General features: G+C 33.4%; 1 protein-coding gene across 4 annotated transcripts in view; it reads left to right on the top strand.

Moving 5' to 3' along the window:
- The window catches only part of SPAG16 (sperm associated antigen 16), a 207,950-nt gene that overhangs the window by 26,147 nt on the left and 165,895 nt on the right, over window positions 1-15,908 (top strand). For 2 of the 4 annotated variants that reach the window (XM_022567608.3, XM_089916410.1), the window contains exons 5-6: window positions 3,045-3,182; window positions 14,491-14,598. In XM_022567608.3, the coding sequence (XP_022423316.2) occupies window positions 3,045-3,182; window positions 14,491-14,598 (246 nt within the window). Of the gene's footprint in view, window positions 1-3,044; window positions 11,855-14,490; window positions 14,599-15,908 lie in introns of those variants that run through there. The other 2 variants (XM_089916411.1, XM_022567615.3) reach the window with 2 other exon arrangements.

The raw sequence follows: 15,908 nt of genomic DNA, 5'->3' as shown, positions 1-15,908 counted from the left end.
TATAAATTAGTATAATATTCCTTTAATTTTCACAAAAGGGTAAATATTGCTGCTTTTAGCCAATAAAATTTGGCATAATACATAATTACTCAAACGTGGGTAGTGCAGTTAAAACTTTTACCACATATTAATTTATTTACATAGCATTTATTTTAGTGGCCTTCATATCACTTTTTTTCTTCTTGAAATAATTTCTTTAGTGATTTTTTTTCTGCATTAAATAAAGCAAGTTGCTGAAAACCAATTTTATGGTCAGAAAAACTTTATGGTCCAATACTTCAGTCAATCCTTATGTCTTCTCTTTTGAGATAAGTATAAACCACATTCCAAATATGTATAGAAAAGTGATTTTATGCTTAAATGGTTATCTATTTGTTGTTTTGTAAGTTGTGACAAATATCATTTAATATTGATTCAATTATCTTAAACTTTTGGATATTTTACAGAGGTTTTCTTGCTATTTTTTGGTATCAGATAAGATATATATATAACACAAAACATATGACTACTAATGTGTAATATATTAATAAAGTTAAGATTTAAAATATGAAAATGCTGAAAATTAAACATTTTTAAACTAATATTTAGCTCATCTATAGCAAGGTTTGTAGGGATTTCTTTGTTAATAACTATATTACTTGAAATGTTTTTCTATGCTGTGGTTGTTTTTTATTTAACTTTATTAATTGCTACATATAATGATTAAAATTGTACTTATTTACAGACTTATAAATGATTTTCTGATGTTCCTTCTTATTTCACTGAGAAAATGGAAGTTCCACGACTCTTGCTTCCTCTCTACCAACCTGCCACCTCTGTTGTCAGCGTTCTCCCTCTCTCCTGTCACAGCGGCTGAGCCATATACCCTGTCAGCTGAGGCCAGCTCTCCTCTACTGGATCCCAGCTCCTCTCACCTACTCAAGCACATGACTCCTGCAATTGTCCCCTCTCTTTCCTGCACTGTAAACTTTTTCCTTCTCTGCTGAATCACTCACATCAGCATAGAGATGTACAATAATATGTCATATATTAAAAAATAGAAGAAAACAAAACACCCTGGACTCCACTTTCTCTTCTAGGTTCATCTTGATTTCCTGGGCTCTGCTTTATAGCTTATCTCCTTGAAAGAGTTTCTTGCTACTTCCTCATTTCCTACTCTCTCATTCCTACTCTAGTTCCACTTTCACCTCCATGACTCTACTGAAACTTTTTTCAGTGACTTCACATTGCCAAATTTAGTGATTGATCCTCAGTACTCCTATTCAGTCTCCTTGCATCATTTGTCACTGTTACCCATTTCTTATTTCTTGCAACACTTTCTTCGCTTGGTCCCTGACCCAAGCACTCTTCTATTCTTTCACTACTTCACTGCTCCCTCTCTTTCTTAGTCTCTATTTGGTAGTATTTCCTTCTCTTCCCAATCTTGAAATAGTCCTAGGTCTTCCTTACTTCTCTCTTTACATTCACTTCCTAACTGGCTTCATCCAATCTTGTGACTTGAAAGTGTATCTATTTACTGATCATTCCCAGATTTAAACTGCATGTCCTAACTTTTTCCCTGAACTCTGGACATGTACTTATAATGTTCATTTTCACTTAATTGCCCAGCAGACATATTGCATTTAACGTGGATAGAAACAGTTCCTTGATTTCTCTAAGCACCCAGTTCCTACTACATTTGTCCCCACTAAATGTCTGTCTGTTGCTCAGCCAAAATCCTTGGAGTCATCCTTGACTTTTCTTTTTTAACCAACACCTGACATCTGATCTGTAGGAGAATCCTGTCGGCTCCATCTTTACAGCATGTCCAGAAGATACCCATTCCTCACAATCCTTACTGTTACCAACTTTGTCTAAGCCACCAATCTTTCTCTCCTGAACTATTGCAGCAGCCTCCTAACTAGACTCTCTGGTTCTACTCTTGCTTCTCTAGAGTCAGTTTCTTCAAACAGATGCCAGACTAATCCTTTTAAAACATAAATCTGATCAATGTCACTTGTCTCTTAAAGCATTCTGATGGCTCTGATTCAGAGTAAAATCACATTCCTCCTTCTGGCTCCCTGCTGTCTTCCTGACTTATCTTTCACCATTCTCTTTCCTACTCACTTAGTTGGCTCCGTTTCCAAATACTACAGATGTACTGGCTTTTTGCTTTGTATTGTATTTGTCAAATGCCTCCTTGTCTCAGGGCCTTTACATTTACTTTTCTATCAGCCAAGAATGCTCCTCTCCCACATATCCACATGGCTTAGTCTCTCATTCCCTTCAGTTCCCTGCTGAAATATCACTTGTCAGTTATACTTTCTCTGGCCACCTTATAAAAAATCTCACAAACACCCCCCATCATTCTCTACTTCAGTCTCTCTGTTTCTCTTATCTTGCTTTATTTTACTTCATAGAATAGATCACCATCCACATTAGAATGGAAACTCCATTAGATAGGTAGGGACTTGGACATTTTTGTTAATTTCACCAGTGTCTGGACTAGTGCCTGGAGCATAGGAGATGTTCAGTTATATTTTATGCACCATGATGATATTAGTACTTAGCAATTCATTAATATTTTATTTTAAAAATATCTTATGAATATTGACATTTTAAATTTAAAAAGTTATATTGCAACTCATCACTATAAACATTCCCTAAGACTTAACTTTTTGGGCTTCCCTGGTGACGCAGTAGTTAAGAGTCTGCCTGCCAATGCAGGAGACATGGGTTCGAGCCCTGGTCCAGGAAGATCCCACATGCCGTGGAGCAGCTAAGCCCAAGCACCGCAACTGCTGAAGCCCACGTGCCTAAAGCCTGTGTTCCGCAACAAGAGCAGCAAGAGAAGCCACCACAATGAGAAGCCTGCGCACCGCAATGAAGAGTAGCCCCCGCTTGTCACAACTAGAGAAAGCCCATGTGCAGCAACGAAGACCCGATGCAGCCAAAAATAAATAAATAAATTTTTAAAAAGTGATTTAACTTTTTGAAATGTACATAAATTAAGCCAATGTAGTAGGAAGAAACAATATAAAGTCTTTTGTTTGATTTTATCCTAGGTATGAGTTAATACAGAAGGGAGTAACTGAACTTAGAGGTGGCGGGCATGTTCCAGATGTCTACACCCAGAATATGCTTTTAGAAAATGAGAACAAAATTTTGAAGAAAGAATTGAAGCACTATAAACAAGCAGCTGAGTATGTTATTTTTTAATGACTTTTTAAAAAAATTTTGGACTAAATAAAAGTAAGGCATTGAATTAGCTAATAGGTGGATGGTGGTTAATGCAACAGAGCTTTAACTCTGGAGAAATGAATTATATGTCAATTCTAGTTGGAAAGAATATGAAAGGCTTCAGCAGCAAGTTAATTGAACAGATGAGCAGAACACTCACAACTGTAATTCACCAACAAGAGTGGAATGCAGGGGGTTGTGCAGGAGGTTGTTAATTTGTTATGTAACATTCGCTTCCTTATGTATTTTGATAGTCTTATCATTGCTTGTGGAAATCTTCCCCTATGAGGGTAAGCTAATTTCTGAGATAATAATAAAATTATAGAAAGCTAGAGGAAGGAAGGAGCTAGTGTATTCTTAGTAGAGCAATTTCAGTATTTGAAAGTTGTCCAAAGCTGTTATTTTGTAATTTCATAGCATGAATTTATGCACAGAAGAGAAACGTAACAGAAACCAAATATCTCTGCATGTTTCTTTCTTTCTAAATTAATGAAAGACATGCAAGTTTTGGCAGACAAACTTACATAAATGTGCAGTGTTATTCTGGCAAAGACAAATATGTGAATGTGTTGTGCAGTGTTATTCTGGCAAAGACAAATATGTGAATGTGTTGACTTGGGGTGAACATACTCAGACAATGTTAGGTGAAAAATTAATGCTTAGATATGGAGTAGACAGTTTATGCTTTGTTCATTAATTTTTATTAAACATCTGAAGAGGGGATTTCTCTGTTAAAGGATCATATTAAAACAAAAATTAGATAAACAGAGCTACCATAAAGGAACATAATATTTCTAAGATCTTTGTAAAATACTTTAATGTAAAGAAACGAGACTGTATTGCCAGGTGAAGGAAACATTTAAAATAAGCTTCTGCTTTTGAAAGGTGGTGGTAACTAAATGATAATTTGTACGATTGTTTATTCAGTTATTATGTGCACTTACAGAAATGTATTTTGCAAGTTATACAACTTTCATATTATCTATGGATGTACTATTTGGGATTTTACATTTTAGATGGAAGTGTATGATGATCCACAGAATGATAGTACTAGAACCAGCATCCTCTCTATCCTCAGTTCCATTTCTCAGAAGTGGTTTGCACTCTTGGCCCTGACACTCACACCTAATGGATGCACTGGGAATTTGACACAGCAAATTTTTCAGAGTGCTGCCTGGCATACTGTTTCAGTTCCTGATCTCCTTTGAATTATTGCTTGAGTTTGCTAATTTCTTTTGAATAGGTAGAGCCTCTTTCTGCAATGAGTTTTGCCCCAGTGCTATGAAATGATCATTTTTGTTACTGGTTGTTTATTGAATATTTTATTTAATAACTATAATCAAAACCATATAAACTGTTGCCCATGCAAATTATTGACTTAATGTTAAAAGAAACCATGATTCAAACAGATATCACTCAAATGAAATCTGTCTCTTGTTCATGTTTACTAAAATATCAGATTACTAAACGTTTTTAAAATTTACTGTATTTACTAAAATATAGTTTTAGTTTCAGTGGGCTTATGGTATCTCTCAAATCTATCTTACTTGATATAATTAAACTTATACAAATTAGAAAAGGAAAATATTTATTTAGTTTAGTCTACCTGACATGGAAAATTTGAAGGAAAGCTGCTTGACCCTTAGTAAATGCCTAATATTTATATCATTGAATGAATATTAAGCAAATTGTGCTTCACAGCCCCTTTTGATGAAGGATGTCCCTGTGGCCTAATTTTGTTGGATACATTCCCAGAAAATGGAGACTGAAATTTTGTAAAGAATTCCCAAAACTACCTCTGTCATGCTACAAGTTTGCCCCAAATTGTAAGTTTCATCACACAGGTTTTTCAATTTGACTTGTGAGGATATTTTCCCAGTAGGAATTAGTGATAAACATGGGGTTCCCTTTAAGGAATTTACATTAAAGTTTTCTTTTTTAGGATTAAGGCTGTTTCTTAAAGCAAGATAAATGTAGATGTCAAATACTTTTCTAATAATAATTAATATTTAATACATAAAAAGAGTCAGGTTACAGGTGTGTTATATATTATCTTGATTAAACTGGTAGCATTTAGTGATGAATCTAGAAAAATCAGTGAAATCATATAGCTGTAAGCTTATTATTTATCTAGGGAAGATTTGCCATGGAAAGAGTACTGAACTTAAAGTTCAAATACCTAGCTTCCAATATTCTGCTACTTATTAACTCAGTTTCCTTATTGTTATACTGGGAATAATTATGCATAATATTATTAACTCCGAGGGAGTGATGTGATAACTAAATAAGACAATCTATATTAAAGGGCTGTGTAAATCACAAAGTGCTGTGAAAATGTCAGCTATTATTATCAATATCTCTAAAGGCTGTCATCCCTAGATTTAAAAAATATTATCATATCATTATTTTTGAAATTCATCAATGATGAAGCATGAAGGAAGAGATGAAAAGGGAAAATATTTCACTATAAAATATCTGAATTGCTATAATTAAAAAAGAAATTGTCTTTTTCTCTGCTGTAAGCAATGCCAATTTTAGAACGGGGGCTTTCCCTATATTTGCTGCAAATGTAGATTATCTTCTAAAATATAAAATTTGGTGTATGGTGTATCTGTATGTTTCGTGATGGGTGTTAACCAGACTTCTTGTGATTATTTTGCAATATATACAAACATACATCCAATCAGTATGTTGTACACCTGAAACTGATATAATGTTACATGTCAATTAAATCTTGATAAAAAAAGGTTTGGGAAAAAACTGCTTGGAAAATTTCTTTATGGATGTTTTTAAGGGAAAAACAGCATTATTAAAAAGATTTATAGTTACATTAAATATATTATTGGATTGGCCAAGAAGTTCGTTCAGAACATCTTAAGGCAAAACCTGAGTGAAGTTTTTGACCAACCCAATACATACTAGATACTGGAGAGGAATGATATAAGTAGGAGTTTGACATTCTTTCTTGGAAGATTAGAATATAACTGTACTTTTATATTGAAATGTAGACCAATTGTTATTTTAACCAAAAATATTTAACTTCTTAACTTTTTAATTCTAAACAAATACCAAGCATATAGAAAGTAAACAAAATAAAATAATGAACTTCTTGGGCCTGTCAGACAGTTTCAACACTTATGAACTTTCTGCCATTCTTATTTCTATCTCCACCCACACCCTACCCCACATCCTGTTTATTATATTATTTTTTACAGTTCTTTTTTGTGTTATAATTTACATAAATTGAAATGTACAAGTCTTAGCTACATAATTTTGACAAACAGATGAAGTCTTGTAACCTCCATACTCATGTTACTATAGAACATTTCTGTCTATCCAGGAATTTCTTTTGTGTCCCTTCTCAGTCATTCCCTCCCCTGGCAATCACTGTTCTGATTTTATTTTCCACCTTAGATTAGCTTTGCCAGTTTGAGAACTTCATAACTGGAATCACAGAATATTCATTTCTTTGTGTTTGACATCTTCCACTCAGCTAAAGTCTGTAAAATTTATATGTGATTTTTGCATTTATCAATAATTTGTTCCCTTTTATTGCTAAGTAGTACTCTATTGTGTAGTGTACACCACAATTTGTTTACCCTGTTTCTATTGAGTTGTTTCCAACTGTGGTTATTATGAATGATACTGCTATGAACATTTGTGTACAAGTCTTTTTGTGAGGATGTGCTTTCTTTCTTTTGGATAAAAACTTAGGAATGGAATTTATGAAGGGTAGATGTATAAGAAACTGCTAGTCCATTTCCTGACATTCAAGTTGAGTCATTTTACATTCTCAAGAGCAATATATGAGAGTTCCAATTGCTCCATATTGTCACCAACATTGAGTTTTGTTAGTCTTTTAAATTTCAGCCATTTTAGTGGTTGTATGGTAGCAGCTTCTTGTAGTTTTGATATACATTTTCCTGATAACTAATGATATTGTGAACATTTTGCGTGTGTGTGTGTGTGCTTATTGGCCATTCATTGATCCTGCTTTCTGTGTAAATCTTTTGCCTGTTTTTGGTTGAATTTGTTGTCTTATTTTTGAGTTGTAAGAGTTCTTTATGTATTCTGGTTACAAATCCTTTGTCAGAATATTGTGAATATTTTCTTCCAGTTTATGGCTTGATTCTTCAATTTCTTAATGGTGTCTTTGGGTGAGCGGAAGTTTTAAATTTTGAGGAAGTCTAATTTATCTTTTTTATAATATTGCTTTTGATATTTTGGCTAAGATACCATTGCCTACTCCCAGGTCACAGAAATATTGTTTTCTTCTAAAACCTTTACAGATTTAGAATTTGTATTTCAGCCTGTGATCTAGCTTTAATTTTTGTATACTGTGTGAGGTATGAGCTAGAGGTTAATTTTCTTTCCTATAGGAGTAGTCAGTTGTTCCAGCACCATTCTTAAAAAGATTTTTCATCCTTCATTGAATTTCTTTGGCATTTTTGTTGAAAATCAATTGACCCTGTAATTGTGGGTCTATTTCTATACTCTATACTGCTCCATTAACCTATTTGTTATCCTTATACTAATACCACACTCTTGATTACTGTAAGTTTAATTAAGTCCTTAAAGTCAGATAGAGTTAGTCTTCCAGCTTTGTTTTTCTTTTTTAAGGACAGTTTGACTATCCTAGATCCTTTGCGTTTTCATACAAATTTAAGAATCACTTTGTCAATTTCTATAGAAAGACAAGGGTGGGATTAGAATTAAGATTGAGTTGAATCTATAACAATTTGGGAAGAATGTGTGTGTGTCTACACATATATTTATACATACATACTTTTTTTGGGGGGAAGGATTGATATATTTATAAGCTTTAGTCTTCTATTTGTATGGTTACTCTTTCCAGTTATTAGGTTATCTTTAAAGATAACCTAATAAGGTTATTAGATGAAGGAGCTTGAAATTTGTGCCCTTTACATCTAATTATCTAATGTATACATTTTTGTTACATTGTGAACTCCATATAATAGGGACTTGTCTTGTGCTCAGTATATCCCCAGGACCTGTAGCTGTGCCTGGCAAATAGGAGGGACTTATGTGAATGTGTGCTATTAACACTTTGGCTCTTTAAAAAGCTTTTGACAAAGTTCAACACCCATTTATGATAAAAACTCTCCAGAAAGTGGGCTTAGATGGAACCTACTTCAGCATAATAAAGGCCATATATGACAAACCTACAGCTAACATCATACTCAATGGTGAAAAGCTGAAAGCATTTCCTCTAAGATCAGGAAGAAGACAAGGATGCCCACTCTCACCAGTATTATTCAACATAGTTTTGGAAGTCCTAGCCATGGCTGTTGGAGAAGAAAAAGAAATAAAAGGAATCCAAATTGGAAAAAAAGAAGTAAACTGTTACTGTTTGCAGATGACATAATACTATACATAGAAAATCCTAAAGATGCTACCAGAAAACTACTAATGCTCATCAAAGAATTTGGTAAAGTTGCAGGATACAAAATTAATACACAGAAATAGGTTTTTTAAAATACTTTTTATTTTATATTGGAGTATAGTTGATTAACAATGTTGACAGTTTCAGGCTTACAGCAAAGTAATTCAGTTATACATATACATGTATCCTTTTCCAAATTCTTTTCCCATTTAGGTTGTTACATAATATTGAGCAGGGTTCCCTATGTTATGCAGTAGGTCCTTGTTGGTTATCCATTTTAAATATAGCAGTGTGTACATTTTTTTTTAATACACAGAAATCTGTTGCATTTATATACACTAACAATGAAAGATCAGAAAGAGAGATTAAGGAAACAATCCCATTTACCATCACATCAAAAGAATAAAATTCTAAGGAATAAACTTACCTAAGGAAGCAAAAGACCTCTACTCAGAAAACTATACAATACTGGAGAAAGAAATCAAAGATACCACAAACAGTTGGAGAAATATAACATATTCTTGGATTGGAAGAATCAATATTGTGAAAATGACTGTACTACCCAAAGCAATCTAAAGATTCAGTGCAATCCCTATCAAATTACCAAGGGTAATTTTCACAGAATTAGAGCAAAATTTTTTACACTTTGACCAAAAGACCCCAGAGAGTGAAAGCAATCTTGAGAAAGAAAAATGGAGCTGGGAGAATCAGGCTCTCGGACTTCAGACTATACTACAAATCTACAGTAATCAAAACAGTATAGTACTGGCACAGAAACAGAATTATAGATCAATGGAACAGAATAGAAAGTTCAGAGATAAACCCATGCATGTATGGCCACCTAATCTATGACTAAGGAGGCAAGAATATACAATGGAGAAAAGACAGTCTCTTCCATAAGTGCTGCTGGGAAAATTGGACAACTACCTGTAAAAGAATGAAATTAGAACACTCCCTAACACCATAAACAAAAATAAACTCAAAATGGATTAAAGACCTAAATGTAAGGCCGGATACTATAAAACTCTTAGAGGAAAGTATGGGCAGAACACTCTTTGACATAAATCACAGCAAGATCTTTTTTGACCCACCTCCTAGAGTAATGAAAATAAAAACAAAAATAAACAAATGGGACCTAATGAAACTTTAGCTTTTTCCAGCAAAGGAAACCGTAAACAAATTGAAAAGACAACCTCAGAATGGGTGAAAATATTTGCAAACAAAGCAACTGACCAGGGGTTAATCTCCAAAATATACAAGCAGCTCGTGAAGCTCAATATAAAAAAAAACAAACAACCCAATGAAAAAATGGGCAGAAGACCTAAATAGACACTTCTCCAAAGAACACATACAGATGGCCAATGAACACATGAAAAAATGCTCAACATTACTAATTATTAGAGAAATGCAAATCAAAACTACAATGAGGTATCGCCCCACACCAGTCAGAATAGCCATCATCAAAAAATCTAGAAACAATAAATGCTGGAGAGGGTGTGGAGAAAAGGGAATACTCCTACACTGTTGGTGGGAATGTAAATTGGTACAGCCACTATGAGAAGAGTATGGAGGTTCCTTAAAGAACTAAAAATAGAGCTACCATATGACCCAGCAATCCCACTGCTAGGCATATATCAGGAGAAAACTGTAATTTGAAAGGATGCATGCACCCCGATGTTCATTGTGGCACTATTTACAATAGCCGGGACATGGAAGCAACCTAAATGTCCATTGACAGAGGAATGGGTAAAGAAGATGTAGTACATATATACAATGGAATATTACTCAGCCGTAAAAAGGAGTGAAATAGTCTCATTTGCAGAGACATGGACGGACCTAGCAACTGTCATACAGAGTGAAGTAAGTCAGAAAGAGAAAAACAAATATCTTATAATATTGCTTATATGTGGAATCTTGAAAAATGGTAGAGATGAACTTATTGCAAAGCAGAAATAGAGTCACAGATGTATAGAACAAATTTATGTTTACCAAGGGAGGAAGAGGGGGTTGGAATGAATTGGGAGATTGGGATTGACATATATACACTACTATGTATAAAACAGATAACTAATGAGGACCTACTGTATAGCACAGGGAACTCAATGCTCTGTGATGACCTAAATTGGAAGGAAATGGAAAAAAGAGTGGATATATGTATACATATGACTGATTCACTTTGCTGTACTGCAAGAAACTAACAATATTATAAAGCAACTATACTCCAATAAAAATTAAGAAAAAAACCATTTTGGCTCTTTAGGCTTTTAATAATTTTTAGAGTAGGTCATTGAAGATTTTTGCCTCTTTTATAGTATTCCTTAGGAGTAGGCATCGTTTTCCTTTTATGATGGGAATTTAAATAATTTTCTCTGAAGCTACATCTTGCCCCATTTAGAGCACTGTCTTCCTTTGCTGAGCTTTTATAGTAAGGAAATGTAATGCAGACCAGAAAAGTTTTATTGAGAGTCCTGAAGATTAGGCAGGAAATAATACTGACTGGGATTACTAAATAGAAGATTAAAGTGTACCATCTTAAAAATAATGAAATACTTGGTTTTATCTTCTGCCGGAAAATATAGGCATAATGAAAATTAAACGGCTGTTAATACTGAGATAAAATTAGGTGCTTTACTAATAGGCCCTAATTTCACTTACAAAATTCACTTCTATGAAAGGTCAAAGAGTACCCAGCATTTCCAAAGACCCATTTAATTTAATGACTTTCAGAAACACACACTGTGGATAAAGATAATAATGAGGCCCATAAAATTTCATGCTTTAGTGTTTAGGTAATTGCTTGTTAAATTAAGAAGGTATTTTTTTCCAGACATGGGTATACCCCTTTCTTTTTTGGTTAAGAATATAATGAAAGTTTGCATCTAATCTAGCTGAGTAGTATTTTGGCTATCTGACAATTATTCCAATAATAATTGTAGTGGGTTAAACAAATTTATTTATAACCAATTGAAGAGAAGGAAATAGTTGGTAATTATACAGTACTGTTATCAGAAATTACTTTGATTCAAGTTTGCACACGAAAAAATACATGACAAAGATGGCTTATTTTGATTGGTGCATGTAAACAAGAAAATGTTTATATGATACCTTTTGCCAAATTATGATAACAGAATAACTCAATAAATCTATTATTAAAAGCTTAGTAAAAACTATTCAGTTAATAAAAATTATTTTACTTGGAGCATTCAGTTAAAAATAATTTTTTAGGGTACATTATTAAATTACGTTAATACGTTAAACATGGAGTTTTGGGGACAGTGCTTTTATAGTATGAAAAAATATGAGTATCTTGATATTTTATAATTTAATTATATATTTTGATATGCTGCTTTTCTGAAATGGGGAAGTTAGTCACTCTGCCATCTCATTAAGGAAAAGCATTTAAGTAGTGTGTTCTTTATGATATACGAACCTAAATAGAATGTTTCACTGAATAACTTGCTTCATTGTACTTGAAATAGAATTTATATATTTGGTGTCTGTCTTAATAAAAGTTTTTCTTAAACACAATGATGCTCTACTAATATAATGAGAAAATACTATATAGTTTAAATATTAATAGCTTATATGAATATTTCAAACTTTATTTTTTAGTACAACTTTTATTTTCCTTTTATTAAGCAAATGGGCAGCAGGAGGTCATAATAGGAGAAGCATCACCATGAAATGAAATTAAATTGTTTCACTGAGTAGACTTCATTTGTCCAAACAGAAAGCAAGTCTCTGAAAACCAATTTAATGGTCAGATATAAAGTCCAATACTTCAGTCAATTCCTATGCTTTCTTTCCTGGGATGAGTACAAATAAGACTTTAAGTGTATATTTAAAAAGGGAGTTGATGCAGTGCTGCACATTTGTGGTTCTGCTTAAGAAACTCTGCAATATTATTTTTCTAAGTTTTTTTTTAACCTATTATGAGTTTACATTTCAGATAAGATAAATAAAATATAAGCCCATGAAGTAATTCATCAAGTTGTTGTAGACTCAAAATGGAGTTTTAGTAGACTCAAAATCGATGTTCATAAAGTTTAAATTCTTTTATAAAGATATACAAAAAGATCAGTGTTACTAATAATCATGTATTCTGATATTTTTGATCCCTTAGAGGATATTCACCTACTGGCATGCCCCCTATTTTAGGTAGATAAATGTAGCTGTTTGAGGAATTGAGTATATCTGTTCTACTATACTAAATAGTAACATGGTGATGATCACAGTAGCATTTATTGAATATTTTCTATGTGCATGATAGTATATAAGACATTTTACATACTTTTCTTATAAGTGAATGTGAATTCAAGTGATGTTCTTGTGTTTTCACAACAAAATGCCAACTCAGCCATTTATCTTTTCTAGTCATTCTACTTAAACTCACTCCTCCTTATATTCACTTCTCTACTCATTAGGCACATTTTGGTGGCAGAGGGGTTCTCTCTTTTTTTTGGTCCATCTTCTCTCACACATACACACAGAGTTAAAACCTGGAAAGAATAAACTGTTTGTTTATCTAATAGTTGGAATATTCCACAGATGATTTTTCAAGTCTCAATATTTTAATCAACATTTTCTTGTGCTTTCAAGATTGTTGGCCTGGAAAGGAAGTTGAGGGTTAGATGGTTAGACCATGAAGTACTGTGACACAATGTTTATTTACATGTGGTCAAAACTACAACATTGACAGTAGAATGAAGAACAGTACAGGTCATCCAAAATAAGTGGGAGATGGTAGGGGAGAAAGAAAGAAACTTGGAAGAATGGAAAAGACACTTTCACCATATGCCATGTGTGGCTTGATCTTTCAGCAAGAAGTCTCGCTGATCATAATATGTGCCGTCAGAAGTCTGAAAACCTAAATTCGTACCAGTGCTCTGGCAGTATCCCAGCCACCATTCCTCAATGATTGCTCTGACATAGCTCCTAAAGCAGAAATATATTGCATGCATTTATTTCACATAATCTGAATTTTGAAATATGAGAGGCAGATTTATTCCATTCTGATCTTTTTGAGAGCTGTCAGTACTCAAATTTAGTCCATCCATTTTTCAGAATGTTAGAATCTCAGTGCAGTAGCACTTTGTCAGTTAACTAAGACTGTTAGATAACCACTTTTACATTATAAATTATATTTTACATTATTACATTGAAACTAACTTACATTGTAGAGGTGGGGGAAACATTCCCATTAATTTTTTCACATACGACTTGGGCTGAGAAAGAATACTCTCGCTTGCTTTATGCCAGGGATCTACAGAAGATATATCCAGTTGAATGCTTCTGTATCACAACACTGATATTGAAGACTTTTCTCATTAAGTTACCAATTATTTTAGTAATATGATCTGTAGGTGGTATATATTTTTCACATGCCTTACCAGAATGAAATCTTGGTTTTCTAGAATTTATACGCTTTCTTTTTTACAATTATCAGAACTAAGTAGCCCACTTAACCATATATTCAAGCAAGTTCAGAATTAAATTTTGTAAAGTTTTTTCCTTTATTTGTAATTATTTTGAATTATCCTATTTTATATGTATTTCAATTTTATAAGCAAATTGTCTTTGAAAATAGATGGATTATGTGTTATTGTGGCAGCATACCTTTAATTTTCCTTTATTTAAATGAAACGTGAATAAATGATAGTTTTGGAACTACAGGTTTTGGCCTGTTCATTCCCCACCCCCATATATGTTATATTGGTTGGGATATTTCAATGAGAATTATAGTGGAATCTTTGCTTTTCAATAATCTTTTGAATTGCTTAGTACTGGATTTGAACTGATAAGTAAATAATTTTTTCAGAAAAGAATTAGCAGTGATTTTTAAAGTTGTTATTATTTTTATTTTTCAGCAAGGCTAGAGAAGATCTGCTGAAAACTCAGAAAGAACGTGATTTTCATCGAATGCACCACAAGAGAACAGTCCAGGAGAAAGACAAATTAATTAATGACCTCAAAGGGTAAGCTGCTAGTATTTGTTGGCATATTTATCAAAGAACTATTTAATTTGTGTTAAGCCATTTGGCCATGGAAGAAGGTTCCAGGTAAAGTTATTCATTCAGCATTTATTGAGCATCTACTGTGTGCCATGTGTTTGATACAAAGATGAGCAAGTTTAGGTCCTTGCTGTCAAGGTTCCCAGAGTATTAAGATGTGTAATGGGGGAGGAGTTAAACAGAAATATAGTGAAATATACTGCATTGTTTTTATGCAAGCCAAGAGGTGGTCACCCCAACCAGATTGGAGAGTGAGATGGTTCAGGGACCTATTTCTAAAGAAAATTAATTCTAAAGTATGAGTTAACAGGGTGAGGGAGTGGGGTCAGCGTCCTGTGCAAAGGCACCAAGTCACTGGAGGAACATGACGTGTTCACCAAGTTGTAAGAATGGAGAGCAAAGTGCAGAAGCAGCTTGACAAGGGCAAGGTGGAAGGGGCCACATACTGCATAACCTTGCATTTATCCTAAGACTTTTAGAAATTACTCTAATGATACTCAGATTCACTTCCCTCTGCCCTCCTCGTCTCCCTGACCGCCCCCCCCCACCCACCAAATAAGAAAAGAATTTATAATCTCTAACTAAAATTCTCCTTTGCCTGTTCTAGGGCAGTGCTGCCCAATAGAACTTTCTGTAATGTTATAAATATTTTATATCTGCACTCCCCCATATGATAGCCATTCGTCACATCCTCTACTAAGCACTTTCAGTGTGGCTAGTACAACTGATGAATTAAATTGCTGATTTTATTTAATTTTAATTAATTTAAGTTTAAATTTAAATAGCCACATTTGGCTAGTGGCTACTGTATTGAACAACATAGCTTAGGGGTGGTCAGGATAATTGCTGTCTTTAGTAGTGATTATGGTCATTATGACTATTATGATTTCTTAATTATAGGCTGTCTCGAAAGAATCAATGTACCTTTTAACTTAGCAATATATTAGAAATTAGCGTTTTTCTGATTTTTCTTAATTGAATCTCTATAGAAATCAAAACCAGTTTAATGAAAGAGATTGCATTAACTTGAAAAAAAGGCCTTGAGAACGTTTATTCATTGACTTTAATCAATGCTTTTGGTTTCATATTTTGGTCTAAATTATTTTTTTGATTCATAAGATTGTTCCAAGTCCAGAAAAATTCAGATAAAAGTCTTTGAAATGATTTGTTTTCCTCTTAACAATAACATTAATTGAGAAGTAGTACAATGTAATGGAAAGAGCTTGGATTTTGGAGTCACATAAACATTGGAAGCCTGGCTCCACTACTTACCT

The sequence above is a fragment of the Delphinapterus leucas genome, chromosome 8, assembly GCF_059928025.1.
Source record: "Delphinapterus leucas isolate spDelLeu-1000000601 "Yukka" chromosome 8, BTC_Dleu_Yukka2, whole genome shotgun sequence".
Classification (NCBI taxonomy): domain Eukaryota; kingdom Metazoa; phylum Chordata; class Mammalia; order Artiodactyla; family Monodontidae; genus Delphinapterus; species Delphinapterus leucas.
The sequence above is the reverse complement of the archived record's forward strand: the minus strand, read 5'-3'. Positions and strand labels throughout refer to the sequence as shown.